This window comes from Panthera onca, chromosome C2 (assembly GCF_046562875.1).
Source record: "Panthera onca isolate mPanOnc1 chromosome C2, mPanOnc1 haplotype 2, whole genome shotgun sequence".
In the NCBI taxonomy this organism is placed as follows: Eukaryota; Metazoa; Chordata; class Mammalia; order Carnivora; family Felidae; genus Panthera; species Panthera onca.
In genome coordinates this window covers 107,605,238-107,620,799 of record NC_138347.1, presented here as the reverse complement: position 1 = coordinate 107,620,799, position 15,562 = coordinate 107,605,238, and the positions used below count along the sequence as shown (strand labels likewise).

The 15,562-nt window shown below is 34.8% G+C and overlaps 1 protein-coding gene across 7 annotated transcripts in view; it reads right to left on the bottom strand.

The window, feature by feature from the left end:
* VEPH1 (ventricular zone expressed PH domain containing 1) overlaps positions 1 to 15,562 on the bottom strand; it is a 245,072-nt gene that overhangs the window by 66,657 nt on the left and 162,853 nt on the right. For 6 of the 7 annotated variants that reach the window (XM_060639068.3, XM_060639066.3, XM_060639065.3 and 3 more), the window contains one exon: positions 3,419 to 3,558. In XM_060639068.3, the coding sequence (XP_060495051.2) occupies positions 3,419 to 3,558 (140 nt within the window). Of the gene's footprint in view, positions 1 to 3,418; positions 3,559 to 15,562 lie in introns of those variants that run through there. The other variant, XR_009612155.3, reaches the window with a different exon arrangement.

Genomic DNA, 15,562 nt, shown 5'->3' with positions numbered 1-15,562 from the left:
AACTACCCTATGACCCAGCAATTGCATTACTAGGTATTTATCCAAGGGATACAGGTATGGTGTTTTGAAGGGGCACATGCACACCCCATGTTTATAGCAGCACTATCAGCAATAGCCAAAGTATGGAAAGAGCCCAAATGTCCATTGATGGATGAATGGATAAAGAAGATGTGGTGTGTGTATGTATATATATATATATATATATATATATACACACACACACATGTATACACACACACACACACACACACACACACACACACACACACAAATAGAGTATTACTTGGCAGGCAAAAACAATGTAATCTTGCCATTTGCAACTACGTGGATGGAACTAGAGGGTATTATGTTAAGCAAAATTAGTCAGTCAGAGAAAGACAAACACATATAACCTCACTCATATGAGGACTTTAATACACAGAACAGATGAACACAAGGGAAGGGAAGCAAAAATAATATAAAAACAGGGAGGGGGACAAAACATAAGAAATACTTAAATATGGAGAACAGAGGGTTACTGGAGGGGTTGTGGGAGGGGGGATGGGCTAAATGGGTAAAGGGCACTAAGGAATCTAGTCCTGAAATCATTGTTGCACTATATGCTAAGTAACTTGGATATAAATTTTTAAAAAAACACATTTACATATATTTCATTTAAGTCAGTGAAAACAAAGTTTTAAAGGAAGATTTAAGTTGTTTATATATTTACTGATCAATCGTGTTTAATAGTCATTTAAACATTGTGTTGTGCTATCTATAAAGTGAGAAGTATTTTAATTCAAAGGAACAATTTTATAAAAACATAGAACATAATAAAGGGCATAAAATATTATTTACATACTAATAATACCATGTGTATTATCCTTTATATGTGAGGTCTGGTAAAATAATGGAATTGGTTTATAAAATTTTATTTTCTGTGTCAGTGATTGCCCAAGAATTAGCTTATGGGGATTTAGGTGGTCTGTGTGTACAAAGTTTCAATTTTCTAAATGAAAACCAATAAGTTTTTTCTCAGAAAAATTTAATTACTATCATCACCAAGATAAGCTGTTTTTTATACTGAGTGAAGAAAGGTGGAGGATCTTATACCCCAAATAAGTAGCTTACAGATTAAAAAAGTCTAAGAGCCCATAACAGATTAATTATACAACCCATAATGTGGACACATCTGGGAGTTTCTTAATTATTATCAGAAACTTACGCAGCGTATGATTTTTCACTTGAATAAAAATAGGACCTGATTTAACTAATCACCATTCCAAAGAGGATCATTGAGATCGGAATCTGTGAAGCTGAGAATTCCATGAATGTGTTAAATTGACAGAGAAAAGAAAGAGTCTGACCCAGCATATAAGGCTAGTACTGGGTTTGTAATGATCAATCAAGTCAAAGATTTGATTATTGTTTAATCACAAGTCAGGATTCACCCAGACTACCCAATAACAAGCATGTGGAAAAAGAGAGGAAACATAGTAAAATTAACAAAGAAGAAAAGCAGCATAAACTATAGATACTTTTGTGTGCTTTTGCTTAAAGAGAAACATAAGAATCAGACTACATCAATAAAACAAGACTGAAGGGGCAAAAATAAAATCAAGTTTTTGGTTTATTTTCTGAAAACTGACAACTAAGAAGAACAAAGCCAACAATGAAACCAAATACAAAATCAGTGATGAAAACTATTTGAAAAATATAAGTAGAAGAATAATAAGGTCAGTTCAAGAAAAGGAAAAAAAATGCTGCTTTTTATATTCACATAAATTTGGTTCACATCAAACTGTGAGTTGTTCTCTATGAGATATTATTAAGTGTTTTTTTTTTTAAATCTTCATATAGGAAAAGATGGTATTCCTAAGGCATGTCTAAGTTGTCTCTTAATTACTATAGTTCCATTTTATGATTACAATCTATTCGGCATTAAAATTCATTTTCCTTAGTAAGCTTTCATTTTCTTTATAAAGAAATGTAATTATCTGGTTGGTGACTTTGATACGTGCTCTTATAGAAATATTTTATTTTATTTTATTTATCTTTTTAATATGAAATTTATTGTCAAATTGGTTTCCATACAACGCTCAGTGCTCATCCCAACAGGTGCCCTCCTCAATGCCCATCACCCACTTTCCCCTCCCTTCCACCCCCATCAACCCTCAGTTTATTCTCAGTTTTTAAGAGTCTCTTATGGTTTGGCTCCTTCCCTCCCTAACTTTTTTTTTCCTTCCCCCCTCGCATGGTCTTCTGTTAAGTTTCTCAGGATCCACATAAGAGTGAAAACATATGGTATCTGTCTTTCTCTGTATGACTTATTTCACTTAGCATCACACTCTCCAGTTCCAGCCACGTTGCTACAAAAGGCCATATTTCATTCTTTCTCATTGCCAAGTAGTATTCCATTGTGTATATAAACCACAATTTCTTTATTATTTTATTTTTTAAAATTTATTTGAGAGAGAGAGAGAGAGTGCAGGGGAGGGGCAGAGAGAGAAAGGGAGAGAGAGAATCCCAAGTGGGTTCCATGCTCAGTGCAGAGCCTGATGCGGGGCTCAAACTCATGAACTTTGAGATCACGACCTGAGCCAAAATCAAGAGTTGGATGCTTAACCGATTGAACCACCCAGGCATGCCTTGCCTAATTTTTATCTATTTTTTAACATTCATGTTCTGTTTCACCCCTTCCTGCTCCTGCCTGCGACTCCACATTTCATTTTTTAACACATGTGCTACTAGGAAAAGACCACAGAGACCACTGAGTCAGGTGTCAGGTGTTCTGAGTTCTGCCTTTAATTTTCTTATCTGTAAAAATGATGTCTGATATTCCTTCTATTATTTACATTTTATAATCTACATTTAAATTTTATGTGAAAGTTTAATATATTCAAGATAAGTATTTCCAAATATTCAAGAATCTCTTTTGATGCTAAAATGTTTGCATTAAGTTGTTCATTAAGTTGAAATTTCCTCTTTATGTAATTTTACCTATATACATAACATCTATGGGGAAAGGTGGCATTCCCGTATCTTAATAATGTCAAAAAGGATATGTTGACACTAAAATTAATTGGAGATTGGAAGGCTGTGGAGAAATAAAGACAAACTCTACATAAAGAAAGCTATTCCTCCAAATAAGCTGTTTTTGTTATTGTGTAACAGAAGTATTTTCTCTTTTCTTCTTCCTTTTTAAACTAAGAATATTCATGATATTAATAGGTTTGGCCTCCTTGATGCTAATCCAAGGTCTTTTATAAAGAAACTATCCTAAAATATAGAAAACCCATGTTAAAAATTACTAATGAAATGTGTATGTGTTGCTGTTATTTACATCGAACTCTAGTCAAAGAAAAATTCAGTAAAAATGATTATAAACTCATACCCCACCAACTCACTATGGAGCCATGACAAGCATGGATATACATACCTGCTGAAAGAGGAACATGATCTGGATCCATGGCTGAGGCTCTTGGCTGATGAGAATAAAACTGGATTTACTGTAGAGGCAGTAATGACCCTTCAGGGAGCAGGTAAAGAACAACTTTGCTACACAACTTCTAACAGAATCTAGAAACAAATGTACATAGCATTAAACATGGATTCCTTCCAGAGTTACATTTTATACTTCAACATACAAACACCTTTAAAAATACATTCTTCAGTTTTCAGTCTTTGAACCAATAACTCCAAACAACTGTGTATTTGGGTGTGGATCCATTTCATGGAATGTAGATTTAACTAAAAGATGCTTTCAACAAGGTATATTCTTTCTATCCATCCTTCCCTTGTTTCAACTAATAATGCATGAGGAATCTCTAAGCAACTCACCTGGAAGAAAGAAAACCTCTTGCCAATAATAAGGGAGATACAGTGTTGTTTCCATCTGAATGGGCACTTTGAAATGATAATGTGGGAAGGATAAGAAAATGCATGGAGGAAACCCAGGCATTTTCTGGGCAGTGGATAGTATGACATGAACCAGTGACACTGTTCTCGTAGTTGTGCAGGGGCCACAAAGACAGCCCCCAGAATAACTCAGCTGGAGGTGTGGCTTCCTGTGAGCTGGCCTGGTCTGGTTAGAAAAGCTTATTTCATATTGAAGAGGTTCAGCAGGGAAACTTACTGAGATCATCTTTTATGGATAAAAAAGCGGGGGGAGGATGGTGGTGGTGCCATGGAGCAGAGGTGGCAAGAAGCCATTTAATTTTTACACCCTACAAGATGGGTGTTACTATTTTTATTTTAAAAATGAGGAAATTTAGTGCATTGGCATGTCAGCTTAGTGAACCACTGTGAATGACTTGTTTACCACTATGATGTTGGCTTATGGCATGCAATAGATGCTTGATAGGGCATCTAGAAAGATGAATGATCCAGAAAAACTCCTCAAGTCTACCCAATCTGGGGCAGAGCCAGGATTTGAACTCAGCTGAGCTGATGCCATGTTAGGATACTTTAGGCTCTTCTATACTGGGAATTTTTAAATCTATTATTTGATAATGCATAGGGTATTTATTCTTTCAGAGTTAAGCTGATATTTTAAATGAAATATTTTGAAAATCATTGGATCTTAGTATGCACTACTTTAAAAATGGAAATATGGGTTATAATTTATTAAAAGTTGATGGGGACCCTAATAACATGACAGTCAGTCCCCACCTAAGACAGTACCCTGGGGTTCCCTAGAAAATTGGGGAGGCTTATCTGTGCACCACAAGGGCTCAGTTGTGAAGGAATAACAGGTTTTTCAGAAAGAGTTTGGAAGAATTAAAGATGAACAGCCAATGACACATTAGAAGAGAAGGCATTAGAAATAAAATAGAGCCACAGGTCAATTTAGAAATATATACAGAGATCTTAATAGTTAACAACTTTCTGTGATTCTAAGACATTGGTATGGAAGAGGATGCTTTTGTGAGGTTAATTGCTTTAGGGAATTTTAAAAAATTGGGTTCAGTATCCAATAACCTTGTATAAAATCAGAAAGCATTTCTGCATTCTGTGGATGAATGGATCATGAGATGTAAAGAGTGACTGAAGGTTCAGTGGAAAAGACCAGGAGGCCCTGCATTGAGAAAGAAAGTCCTCAGAGTATAGAATTAAGCACAATATTGGCCTAACATTGCCCTACCAGAAATTATTTGAAAATGGTAACTAAAAATATTTTAGTACAGATGTTCTGAAAAATTGAGTTTAATAAATACTAGAGAAGCAGGAAGCCAAGTATTCTATAAGAATATACACACAAAAATGGTATTTGAAATAAATCTAGCTCTGATGTACATGCTGAGACAGCAATATGTTTTGCTTTGACAGAAGGTTTCAAAAGAGAACAAGTTCTTTTCTAAGAACTTATGCAGTAGCTTGACAGTCACAAGTTGGGCCTCAGGCCTCTGCCAAGAAAAAAAGGTTTTGTCTTTTCCTTCCCTTAGATTCTCACTGCTAATTCATATTTTCTTTTGCAGATGAACATTGATTAGATTTATTTTACTCACCCTGGGTCTACCAGCTTTCTATACACAAATCACAGGGGTCTCAGATCACAAAAATGGGCAAAGCAGTAGAGGAGAGGGGTTTGTATCTTAGAAGCAGATATGCTGGTTATAAAAATAAACCAGTTCTGTGATATCTTCTGTTAATTCTTTCCATAACCTGATCTGTGGCAACATTTTTTTCCTCATTTTTTTCAGAGTTTCCTAACTTGGAAAATTTCTCCACAACACTAACATTTAGTTGTTGATTTTTTGCTGCAATTTTCTCCCTTATGTTCACTCTGTGGTATTGAATGGTAGGCATGCAGTGAATGATTGCTGGATGAATAATGAATGTCAGGCACTATGTGGAGAGCAAAAAGGACCAGGATATTGACCCTGTTCTTAAGAAGCTTACAGCCAAATGGGAGAAACATCTATAAGTAAAACATAAATTGTTGTAAGTCCATGGGATAATGGAGGAACACACAATTCTGATTGCTCAGAGAAATGAGCAGCTGTTTTCATTGGGGAATAAGAGGAATCTTCATGGAAGAGGAAATATTTGGGGTCACTTTGAAAGATAACCAATATTTTGAACTTAGAAAAAGTTGGGAGGAGACCAGCATTTTAAATGAAGGGAACATCCAGGAAAAAAATCACGTAAGGCATGAAGTTTAAGGTAATTCCAGGTAGTGAGATAGTGTATCTGGGTCATTATGATAATTTTTCTTCTACATTTGATGTCAAAAGGGTTATTTATTTTTATAGAGTAAATGTTGAAGGCCATGCTTTGCTTAATATAGAATGCTTTGCATATTCCACCAAATCTGATTATTTCTTTCTTTTTGTAGATAACAGCTTATCTTTGTAAAAAATAAAGGATTTGCTGTGGTCTTTATAAATACTGAAGTTAACATGAACATCAATAATTGTATAATACAATGTATTATAAGCTGAAATGTTCAAAATATACATCACACACATGGAGAGATTTAAAGCTATGATACAAAATACAAGAGCATGTTTCAGTTCAAGATGGCAACATAAGAAAAAACTCTGAACTCACTTTCACTCTGGAACCCACCACATTACACCTATTAATAGAACAATTCTTTGTGAAGAACTGAGGGCTGACGGAACAGCTACTGAGCAACCAAAATAGAAAGAATGGCAAGAAAACAGCAAGAGAGATGGAGACATCCCATGGTATAAGAGATATACAGCCACACCTCCAGTCAGCTGACAAAAGTCACTAAGCACACACAGTCTGCCTAAGGAACACCATACACAAGATCACTTCTTCAACTTTAGAAGTAGTCATTTCATCTTATCCACAGAGACAAACAGAGAAAAGCAAGAAAACTGGGGAGACAGAGGAATATGCTCCAAAGAAAGAACAAGAAAAAAAAAAACTCAGAAAAAGAACTAAATGAAATAAGAGATAAGCAATATGCCTGATAAAGAATTTAAAGTAATGATCACGAAGATACTCACTGGACTAGATAAAAGAATGGAAGAATGCAGAGACCTTCAATAAAGACATAGAAAATATAAAAAGAACCAATAAGAATTGAAGAATACAATAACTGAAACAAAAAGCACACTAGAGGGAATCAACAATAGACAAGAAAATGCAGAAGACGTATCATTGATCTGGAAGACAGGGTAATAGAAAGCACACAAGCTGAATAGCAAAAAGAGAAAAATATTTTTTAAAATGAGGATAATTAAGGGATCTCTCAGACAACATCAAACCAAAAAACATTCGCATTGTAGAAAAAAAAAAGAGGTGTAGAAACTTATGTCAAGAAATAATAACTGAAAACTTCCCTAACCTAAGAAGAGAAATAGACATTGAAGTCCAAGAAACAGAGATTCCAAACAAGATGAACCCAAGTAAGTCTACGCCATAGCACATAATAATTAAAATGTCAAAGATTAAAGATAAACAGAGAATCATAAAAGCAGTGAGAGAGAAACAAAAAGTCACTTACAAGGGAAAAGCTTTTAAACTATAAACTAATTTTTAGCAGAAACTTTGCAAGCCAGAAGGAAGTGGCATGATATGTTCAAAGAGCTGAAAAGAAAAAAACCTACAACCAGAAATACTCTAACTGGTAAGGTTATCGTTCAGATTTGAAGTTGAGGTAAAGAGTTTGCCAGACAAACAAATATAAAGGAACTTATCACCATGAAACCAGCTTTATAAGAAATGTTAAAGGGATTTCTTCAAGTGGAAAAGAAATGGCCATAATTAGGCATAAGAAAAATATGAATAAAAAGATGTAAAATATGACTATATATATATGTACACACATATATATATATAGTGGAGAAGTGGAAAAGTATGAATAAAAAGATGTAAAATATGACTATATATACATATGTATATGTATCCACATATAGTGGATATACATATATATACATATGTATACATATATATGTATATATACGTATACATATGTATACGTATATACATATATATACATATGTATACGTATATACATATATATATATGTATATATATGTATATGTACATATATGTATATACGTATACATATGTATATATAGTGGAGAAGAGAATAAAAAGGGAAAGAAAAGGAGAAAAAGAAAAAGAAAATCTTTAACACTCCACTTATATCAATGGATAGATCATCCAGACAGAAAATCCATAAGGAAACATTTTTTTTAAATGTTTATTTATTTTTGAGAGAGCGAGTGAGCAAGGGAGGGGCAGAGAGTGAGGGAGACAGGGGATCCTCTGTGGGCTCTGCACTAATAGCAGAGAGCCTGATGTGGGGCTCAAACTCACGAACCATGAGTTCATGACTTGAGACGAAGTCAGACGCTTAACCAACTGACCCACCTAGGTGCCCCAGGAAATAATGTCTTTGAATGGCACATTGGACCAGATGGGCATAACAGATATATACAGAACATCCTATCCAAAAACAACAGAATACACTTTTCAAGTGCACACGGACATTCTCCAGAACAGATCACATATTAGGCCATAAAACAAGATTCAATAAATCAAAGAGGATTGAAACCATACTGTGCATCTTTCCCAATCACAATGGTATGAAACTAGAAATACATCACAGGAACAAAACTGGAAAAAACACAAAGACATGGAGACTAAACAACATGATAGTAAACCAATGGGTCAATGAAACAATCAAGGAAGAAAAAAAAAATAAATGGAGACAAATGAAAACACAAAGTTTCAAAATGTCAGAGACACAGTAAAAGCAGTCCTAAGAGAAAAGTATATAGCAATTCAGACCTACCTCAAGAAATAAGAAAAAAACCTCAATAAACAATCTAACCTTATGCCTAAGGGAACTAGAAAAAGAACAATGTGCAAGGTGAGTAGAAAAAAGGAAATAATAAAGATCAGAGTGGAAATGAATGATGTAGAGAGTTAAAAAAAACAGTATGAAAAAATTAATGAAACCAAGAGCTGGTTATTTGAAAATATAAACCAAACTGACAAACCGTTAAGTAGACTTACCAAGAACAATGGATAAAGGACCCAAATAAATAAAATCAGAAATGAAAGAGGAGAAGTAACAACTGAGACCACAGAAATACAAAGGATTTCAAGAAAATATTATGAAAAATTGTATGCCAACAAACTGGACAACCTAGAAGTAGATACATTTCTAGAAACATAGAATCTTCCAAAACTGAAGCAGGAAGAAACAGAAAATCTCACAGACTGATTATAAGTAATTAAATTGAACTGGTAATAAAGAAAACTACCAAAAAATAAAATTCCAGGACTATATGGATTCACAGCTGAATTCTACTGGACATCTAAACAAGAGTTAATAGTTATTCTCCTCAAACTATTCCAAAAAATACAAGAGGAAAGAAAGCTTCCAAATACATTCTGTAAGTCTAGCATTAATTACCCTGATATCAAAACCAGACAAAGATACCACCAAAAAAGAAAACTTCAGGCCAATACCCCTGATGAACATAAATTCAAAAATCTTCTACAAAATATTAGCAAATCATATATAACAATACATTAAAAAGACTGTTCACCACAATGAGGTGGGAATTATTCCTGGGATGCAAGATGGTTCAATAGTCACAAATCAATCAATGTCATACACATCAACAAAACAAAGGATAAAAATAGTATGATCATTTCAATAGATGCTGAAAAAGCATTTCACAACATTGAACATCCATTCATGATAAAAACTCAGAAAAATGGGGTTAGAGGAAACATACCTCAACATAATAAAGGCATGTATGGTAAACCCCAGCTAACATAATCCTCAGTGGTAAACAGCTGAGGTTTTTTTTTCAGGTCAGGAATAAGAAAAGGGTGTTCATTCTCACTACATTTCTTCAACATATTACTAGAAGTCCTAGCCATAGTAATCAGACAAGAAAAAGAAATAAGAGGCATCCATATTGGTAAGGAAGAAGTAAAACTTTCACTATTTGCAGATGACATGATACTACATATAGAAAATCCTAAAGATTCCACCAAAAAAACTGTTAGAAATAGTACATAAATTCAGTGAAGTGGCAGGATACAAAATTAATACACAGAAATTGGTAGTGTTCTATACACTAACAATGAAGTCACAGAAAGAGAAATTTAAAAAGCAACACCATTTACAATTGTACCAAAAGAATAAATACCTAGGGGTATTCTTTCTGATGAAAGAAACTGAAGATGACACAAACATATGGAAAGATATTACATGCTCATGGGTTGGAAGAATTAGTATTGTCAAGGTGTCCATATTACCTAAGCATCTACAGATTCAGTGTAATCCCTATCAAAATACCAATAGCATTTTTCACAAAACTAGAACAAATAATACTCAGATTTGTATGGAGCCACAGAAGACCCTGAATAGTCAAAGCAATCCTGAGAAAGAACAAAGCTAGAGGTATCATAATTCCAGATTTCAAGATACACTGTAAGTATGTAGTAATCAAAACAGTATGGTACTGGCACAAATAATAGACACATAGATCAATAGAACAGAATAGAGAACCTAGAACTAAATTCACATTTATATGGACAATTAATCTATGACAAAGCAGAAAAGAATATCCAATTGGAAAAAAAATAATCTCTTCAACAATTAGTGTTGGGGAAACTGGTCAGCTACATGCAAAAGAAACTTGACCACTTTCTTACACCATACACAAAAATAAATCAAAATGGATTAAAGAGTTAAATGTGAGACCTGAAACCATAAAAATCTTAGAAGATGTATGCAAAAATCCTCAACAATGTACTAACCAACCAGATCCAACACTACATTAAAAGAATTATTCACCACAACCAAGTGAGATTTATACCTGGGATGCAGGGCTGGTTGAATTTCTGCAAAACAATCAATGTGATGCATCACATCAATAAAAAAAGGAAAAGAACCACATGATCCTCTTAATAGATGCAGAGAAAGCATTTGACAAAATATAGCATTCTTTCTTGATAAAACCCCTCAAGAAAGTAGGGATAGAAGGATCATATGTCAAGATCATAAAAGTCATATATGAAAGACCCACAGCTAGTATCATCCTCAATGGGGAAAAACGAGTTTTCCCCTAAAGTCAGGAACAAGACAGGGATGTCCACTCTCACCACTGTTATTCAACATAGTATTTGAAGTCCTAGCCTTAGCAATCAGACAACACAAAGGAATAAAAGGCATCCAAATCGACCAGGAGGAAGTCAAACTTCCACTCTTCACAGACGACATGATACTCTATATGGAAAACCCAAAGATTCCACAAAACCACTGCTATAACTGATCCATGAATTCAGCAAAATTGCAAGATATAAAATCAATACACAGAAATCAGCTGCATTTCTAGACACCAATAATGAAGTAACAGAAAGAGAAATCAAGGAATCGATCCCATTTACAATTGCACCAAAAACCATAAAATACCTAGGAATAAACCTAACCAAAGAGGTGAAAAATATATACACTGAAAACTATAGAAAGCTTCTGAAAGAAATTGAAAAAGACACACACACAAAGGAAAAATATTCCATGCTTCTGGATTGGAAGAACAAATATTTAAAATATCAGTACTACCCAAAGCAATCTACATATCCAATGCAATCTCTATCAAAATAACACCAGCATTCTTCACAGAACTAGAACAAATAATCCTAAAGTTTGTATGGAACCAGAAGAGACCCCATATAGCCAAAGCAATCCTGAAAAAGAAAGCCAAAGCTGGAGGCATCACAATCCCTCAAGATGTATTACAAAGCTGTAATCATCAAGACAGTATGGCACTGGCACAAAAACAGACACTCAGATCAATGGAACAGAATAGAGAACCCAGAAATGAAGCCACAAATATATGGCCAACTAATACTTGACAAAGCAGGAAAGAATATCCAATGGAATAAAGAGTGTCTCTTCAGCAAATGGCACTGGGAAAACTGGACAGCAACATGCAGAATGAACCTGGACCACTTTCTTACACCATACACAAAAATAAACTCAAAATGGATGAAAGGCCTAAATGTAAGACAGGAAGCCATCAAAATCCTAGAGAATAAAGCAGACAAAAACATCTTTGACCTTGGCTGCAGCAACTTCTTAGTCAACAAGTCTCTGGAGGCAAGGGAAACAAAAGCAAAAATGAACTATTGGGACCTCATCAAGATAAAAAACTTCTGCATGGTGAAGAAACATTCAGCAAAACTGATTGGCAACCAACGGAATGGGAGAAGATATTTGCAAATGATATATCAGACAAAGGGTTAGAATCCAAAATCTATAAAGAACTCACCAAATTCCACACCCAAAAAACAAATAATCCAGTGAAGAAATGGGCAAAAGACCTGAATAGACACTTCTCCAAAGAAGATATCCAGATGGCCAACTGACATATGAAAAAATGCTCAATATCACTCATCATCAGGGAAATACAAACTAAAACCACAATGAGATACCCCCTTACTCCAGTCAGAATGGCTAAAATTAACAACTCAGGTAATGACAGATGTTGGCGAGGATATGGAGAAAGAGGATCTCTTGTGCACTGCTTGTGGGAACGCAAACTGGTGCAGCCACTTGGGAAAACAGTATGGAGGTTCCTCAATATGGACCCAGCAATTGCACTACTAGGTATTTATCCAAGGAAACACAGGTGTGTTGTTTAGAAGGGACACATGCACCCCAATGTTTATAGCAGCACTATTGACAACAGCCAAAATATGGAAAAAGCCCAAATGTCCCATGACAGATGAATGGATAAAGAAGATGTGGTATGTATATACAAGGGAGTATTATTCGGAATCCTAAAGAATGAAATCTTGCCATTTGTAACTACGTGGATGGAACTAGAGTGTGTAATGCTAAGTGAAATTAGTGAATCAGAGAAAGACAAATATCATATGATTTCACTCATATGTGGAATTTAAGATACAAAACAGATGTACATAAGGGAAGGGAAGCAAAAATAATATAAAAACAAGGAAGAGACAAAACATAAAAGACTTAAATACGGAGAACAAACTGAGGGTTGCTGGAGGGGTTATGGGTGGAGGGGATGGGCTAAATGGGTAAGAGGCATTAAGGAAGACACTAGTTGGCATCAGCACTGTTGTTATGCATAGGGGACGAATCACTGGAATATACTCCTGAAATCATTATTGCACTATACGTTAACTAACTTGGATGTAAATTTAAAAATAAATAAATCAATAAAATTTAAAAAAAAAATAGAAGAGAACACAGGCAGTAATTTCTCTGACATTGGCCATAGCAACATTTTTCTAGATATATCTCCTAAGGCAAGGGAAACAAAAGCAAAAATAAATTATTGGGAGTATATCAAAATAAAAAGAAAACTTTTGCACAGCAAAACCATCAACCAAAAGATAACCTACTGAATGGGAGAAGATATTTGCAAATGATATATTCAATAAGCTGTCAATATCCAAAATATATACAGAATTTGTACAACTCAACACTAAAAAAAATCTGATTTTAAAATGAGCAGAGAACTTGAATAGACATTTTTCCAAAGAAGATATACAAACGGCTAGCAGACACGTGAGCAGAGGTTCAACATCACTAATCATCAGGGAAATTCAAACCACAACCACAATAAGATATCACCTTACACCAGTTAAAATGGCTAAAATGAAAATTGTAAGAAATAACAAGTGTTGGCAAGGATATGGAGGGAAAAAAAAACCCTTGTGTGTGTTGGTAGAAATGTAAACCCCTATGTTTACTGCAGCATTATTTACAGTAGCCAAGACATGGAAGCAACCTGTGTCGATCAATAGACAAATGGATACAGAAAATGTGGTATGTATACACAATGGAATATTACACAGCCATAAGAAAAGATGAGATCTTGCCATTTGAGACAACATGGATGGGCCTAGAGAGTATTATCCTAAGTGAAATAAGCCACACTGAGAAAGACAAATACTGTATGATTCCACTCATAAATGGAATCTAAAAAAAAAAAAGAATAAATCAACAAAAAGCAGAATCAGAACTACAAATACAGAGAACAAACTGATGGTTGCCAGACAAGAGGGGTGTGGGGGCTTGGACAAAATAGGTGAGGGGGGGGGAGGGAGATATAGGCCTACAGTTATGGAATGAGGAAAGTCACAGGAATACAATGTAGAAAAGATGGAATACAGCCAATGACACTGTAATAGCGATGTCATGGGGCAAATGGTAGCTAAATTTGTCGTGAACATAGTATAATGTATAAACTTGTCAGATCACTAAGTTATACACCTGAAATAAATGTAACATTGTGTGTTGGCTATGAGACTGAACTCAGGACCCGTGTCAGCTATATTAAAAAGAACAACAACAGGGGCGCCTGGGTGGCTCAGTCGGTTAAGCGTCCGACTTCAGCTCAGGTCATGATCTCACAGTCCGTGAGTTCGAGCCCCGCATCGGGCTCTGTGCTGACAGCTCAGAGCCTGGAGCCTGTTTCAGATTCTGTGTCTCCCTCTCTCTCTGACCCTCCCCTGTTCATGCTCTGTCTCTTTCTGTCTCAAAAATAAATAAACGTTAAAAAAAATTTAAAAAACAACAACAACAACAAAACATTTGGTCTTTTTTTCAAAGTCTTTAGGAATTATTTGGAATTTTCTTTTTATCTCTTTTCTCCCTCAGTTCATACACCTTTATTCCTGCACTGCATTGTGCCATATTAACATTTTGTTAGTATTTTCAAACAAACTCTTATTTTAGAAAACTTAGATTTACAGAAAATTTATGAATAACTAATCGTTCCCATAAACTAACCAACCAGTTTCTCTATTATTAACATCTTAAGTTAATATGGTATATTTATTACAAGTAATGAACTAATATGGATACACTGTTACAAACTTAAGTCAATAGTTTATTCAGAGTTCCTTTGTTTATACTTAGTGTCTTCTTTCTGTTCCAGGATCCCACCCATTCAAGATACTAGGTGACATTTATTCATTGTGTATCTCTAGGCTCCTCTTGGCTGTGGCAATTTCTCAGACTTTCCTTGTTTTTGATGACATTCACAGTTTTGAGAGTACTTTCATTATATATTTTGTGGGATGTCCCTCAGATTGAGTTTGTCTGTTTCTCTCTCACAATTAGACTGAGATTTTGAGTTTTGGAGAGGAAGACCACAGAGGTAAAGTGTTATTTTCATCATATGTCAAGAGTACATTTGCTGATCATGACATAACTTTTGATGTTGACCTTGATCACCTGGCTGAGGTAGTGTTTACCAGGTTTGTCTACTATAAATGTACTCCTTTCCCCCCACTTTGCACACTATACTCTTTGAAAGGAAGTCATTATGTGTAGCTCACATTTAAGGTGTGGGAAGTCTGTTCCACCTCTTTGTGGTCAGAATAGCTACATAAATTATGTAGGATTCTGTACATATTTGTCTCTTCCTCCTGCAGTTATTTAATTCAAACAATTTAGTCAATTATTCTATCAGTATGTACTTGTGGATATTTATTTTATAATTCAGGACTATTTTATTTATTTTATTGCTCTAATTGTTTCAGCTTTGGCCATTAGGAGCTCTTTCGTTGGCTTCTATGTTCATTTGAAGTGCTCCCA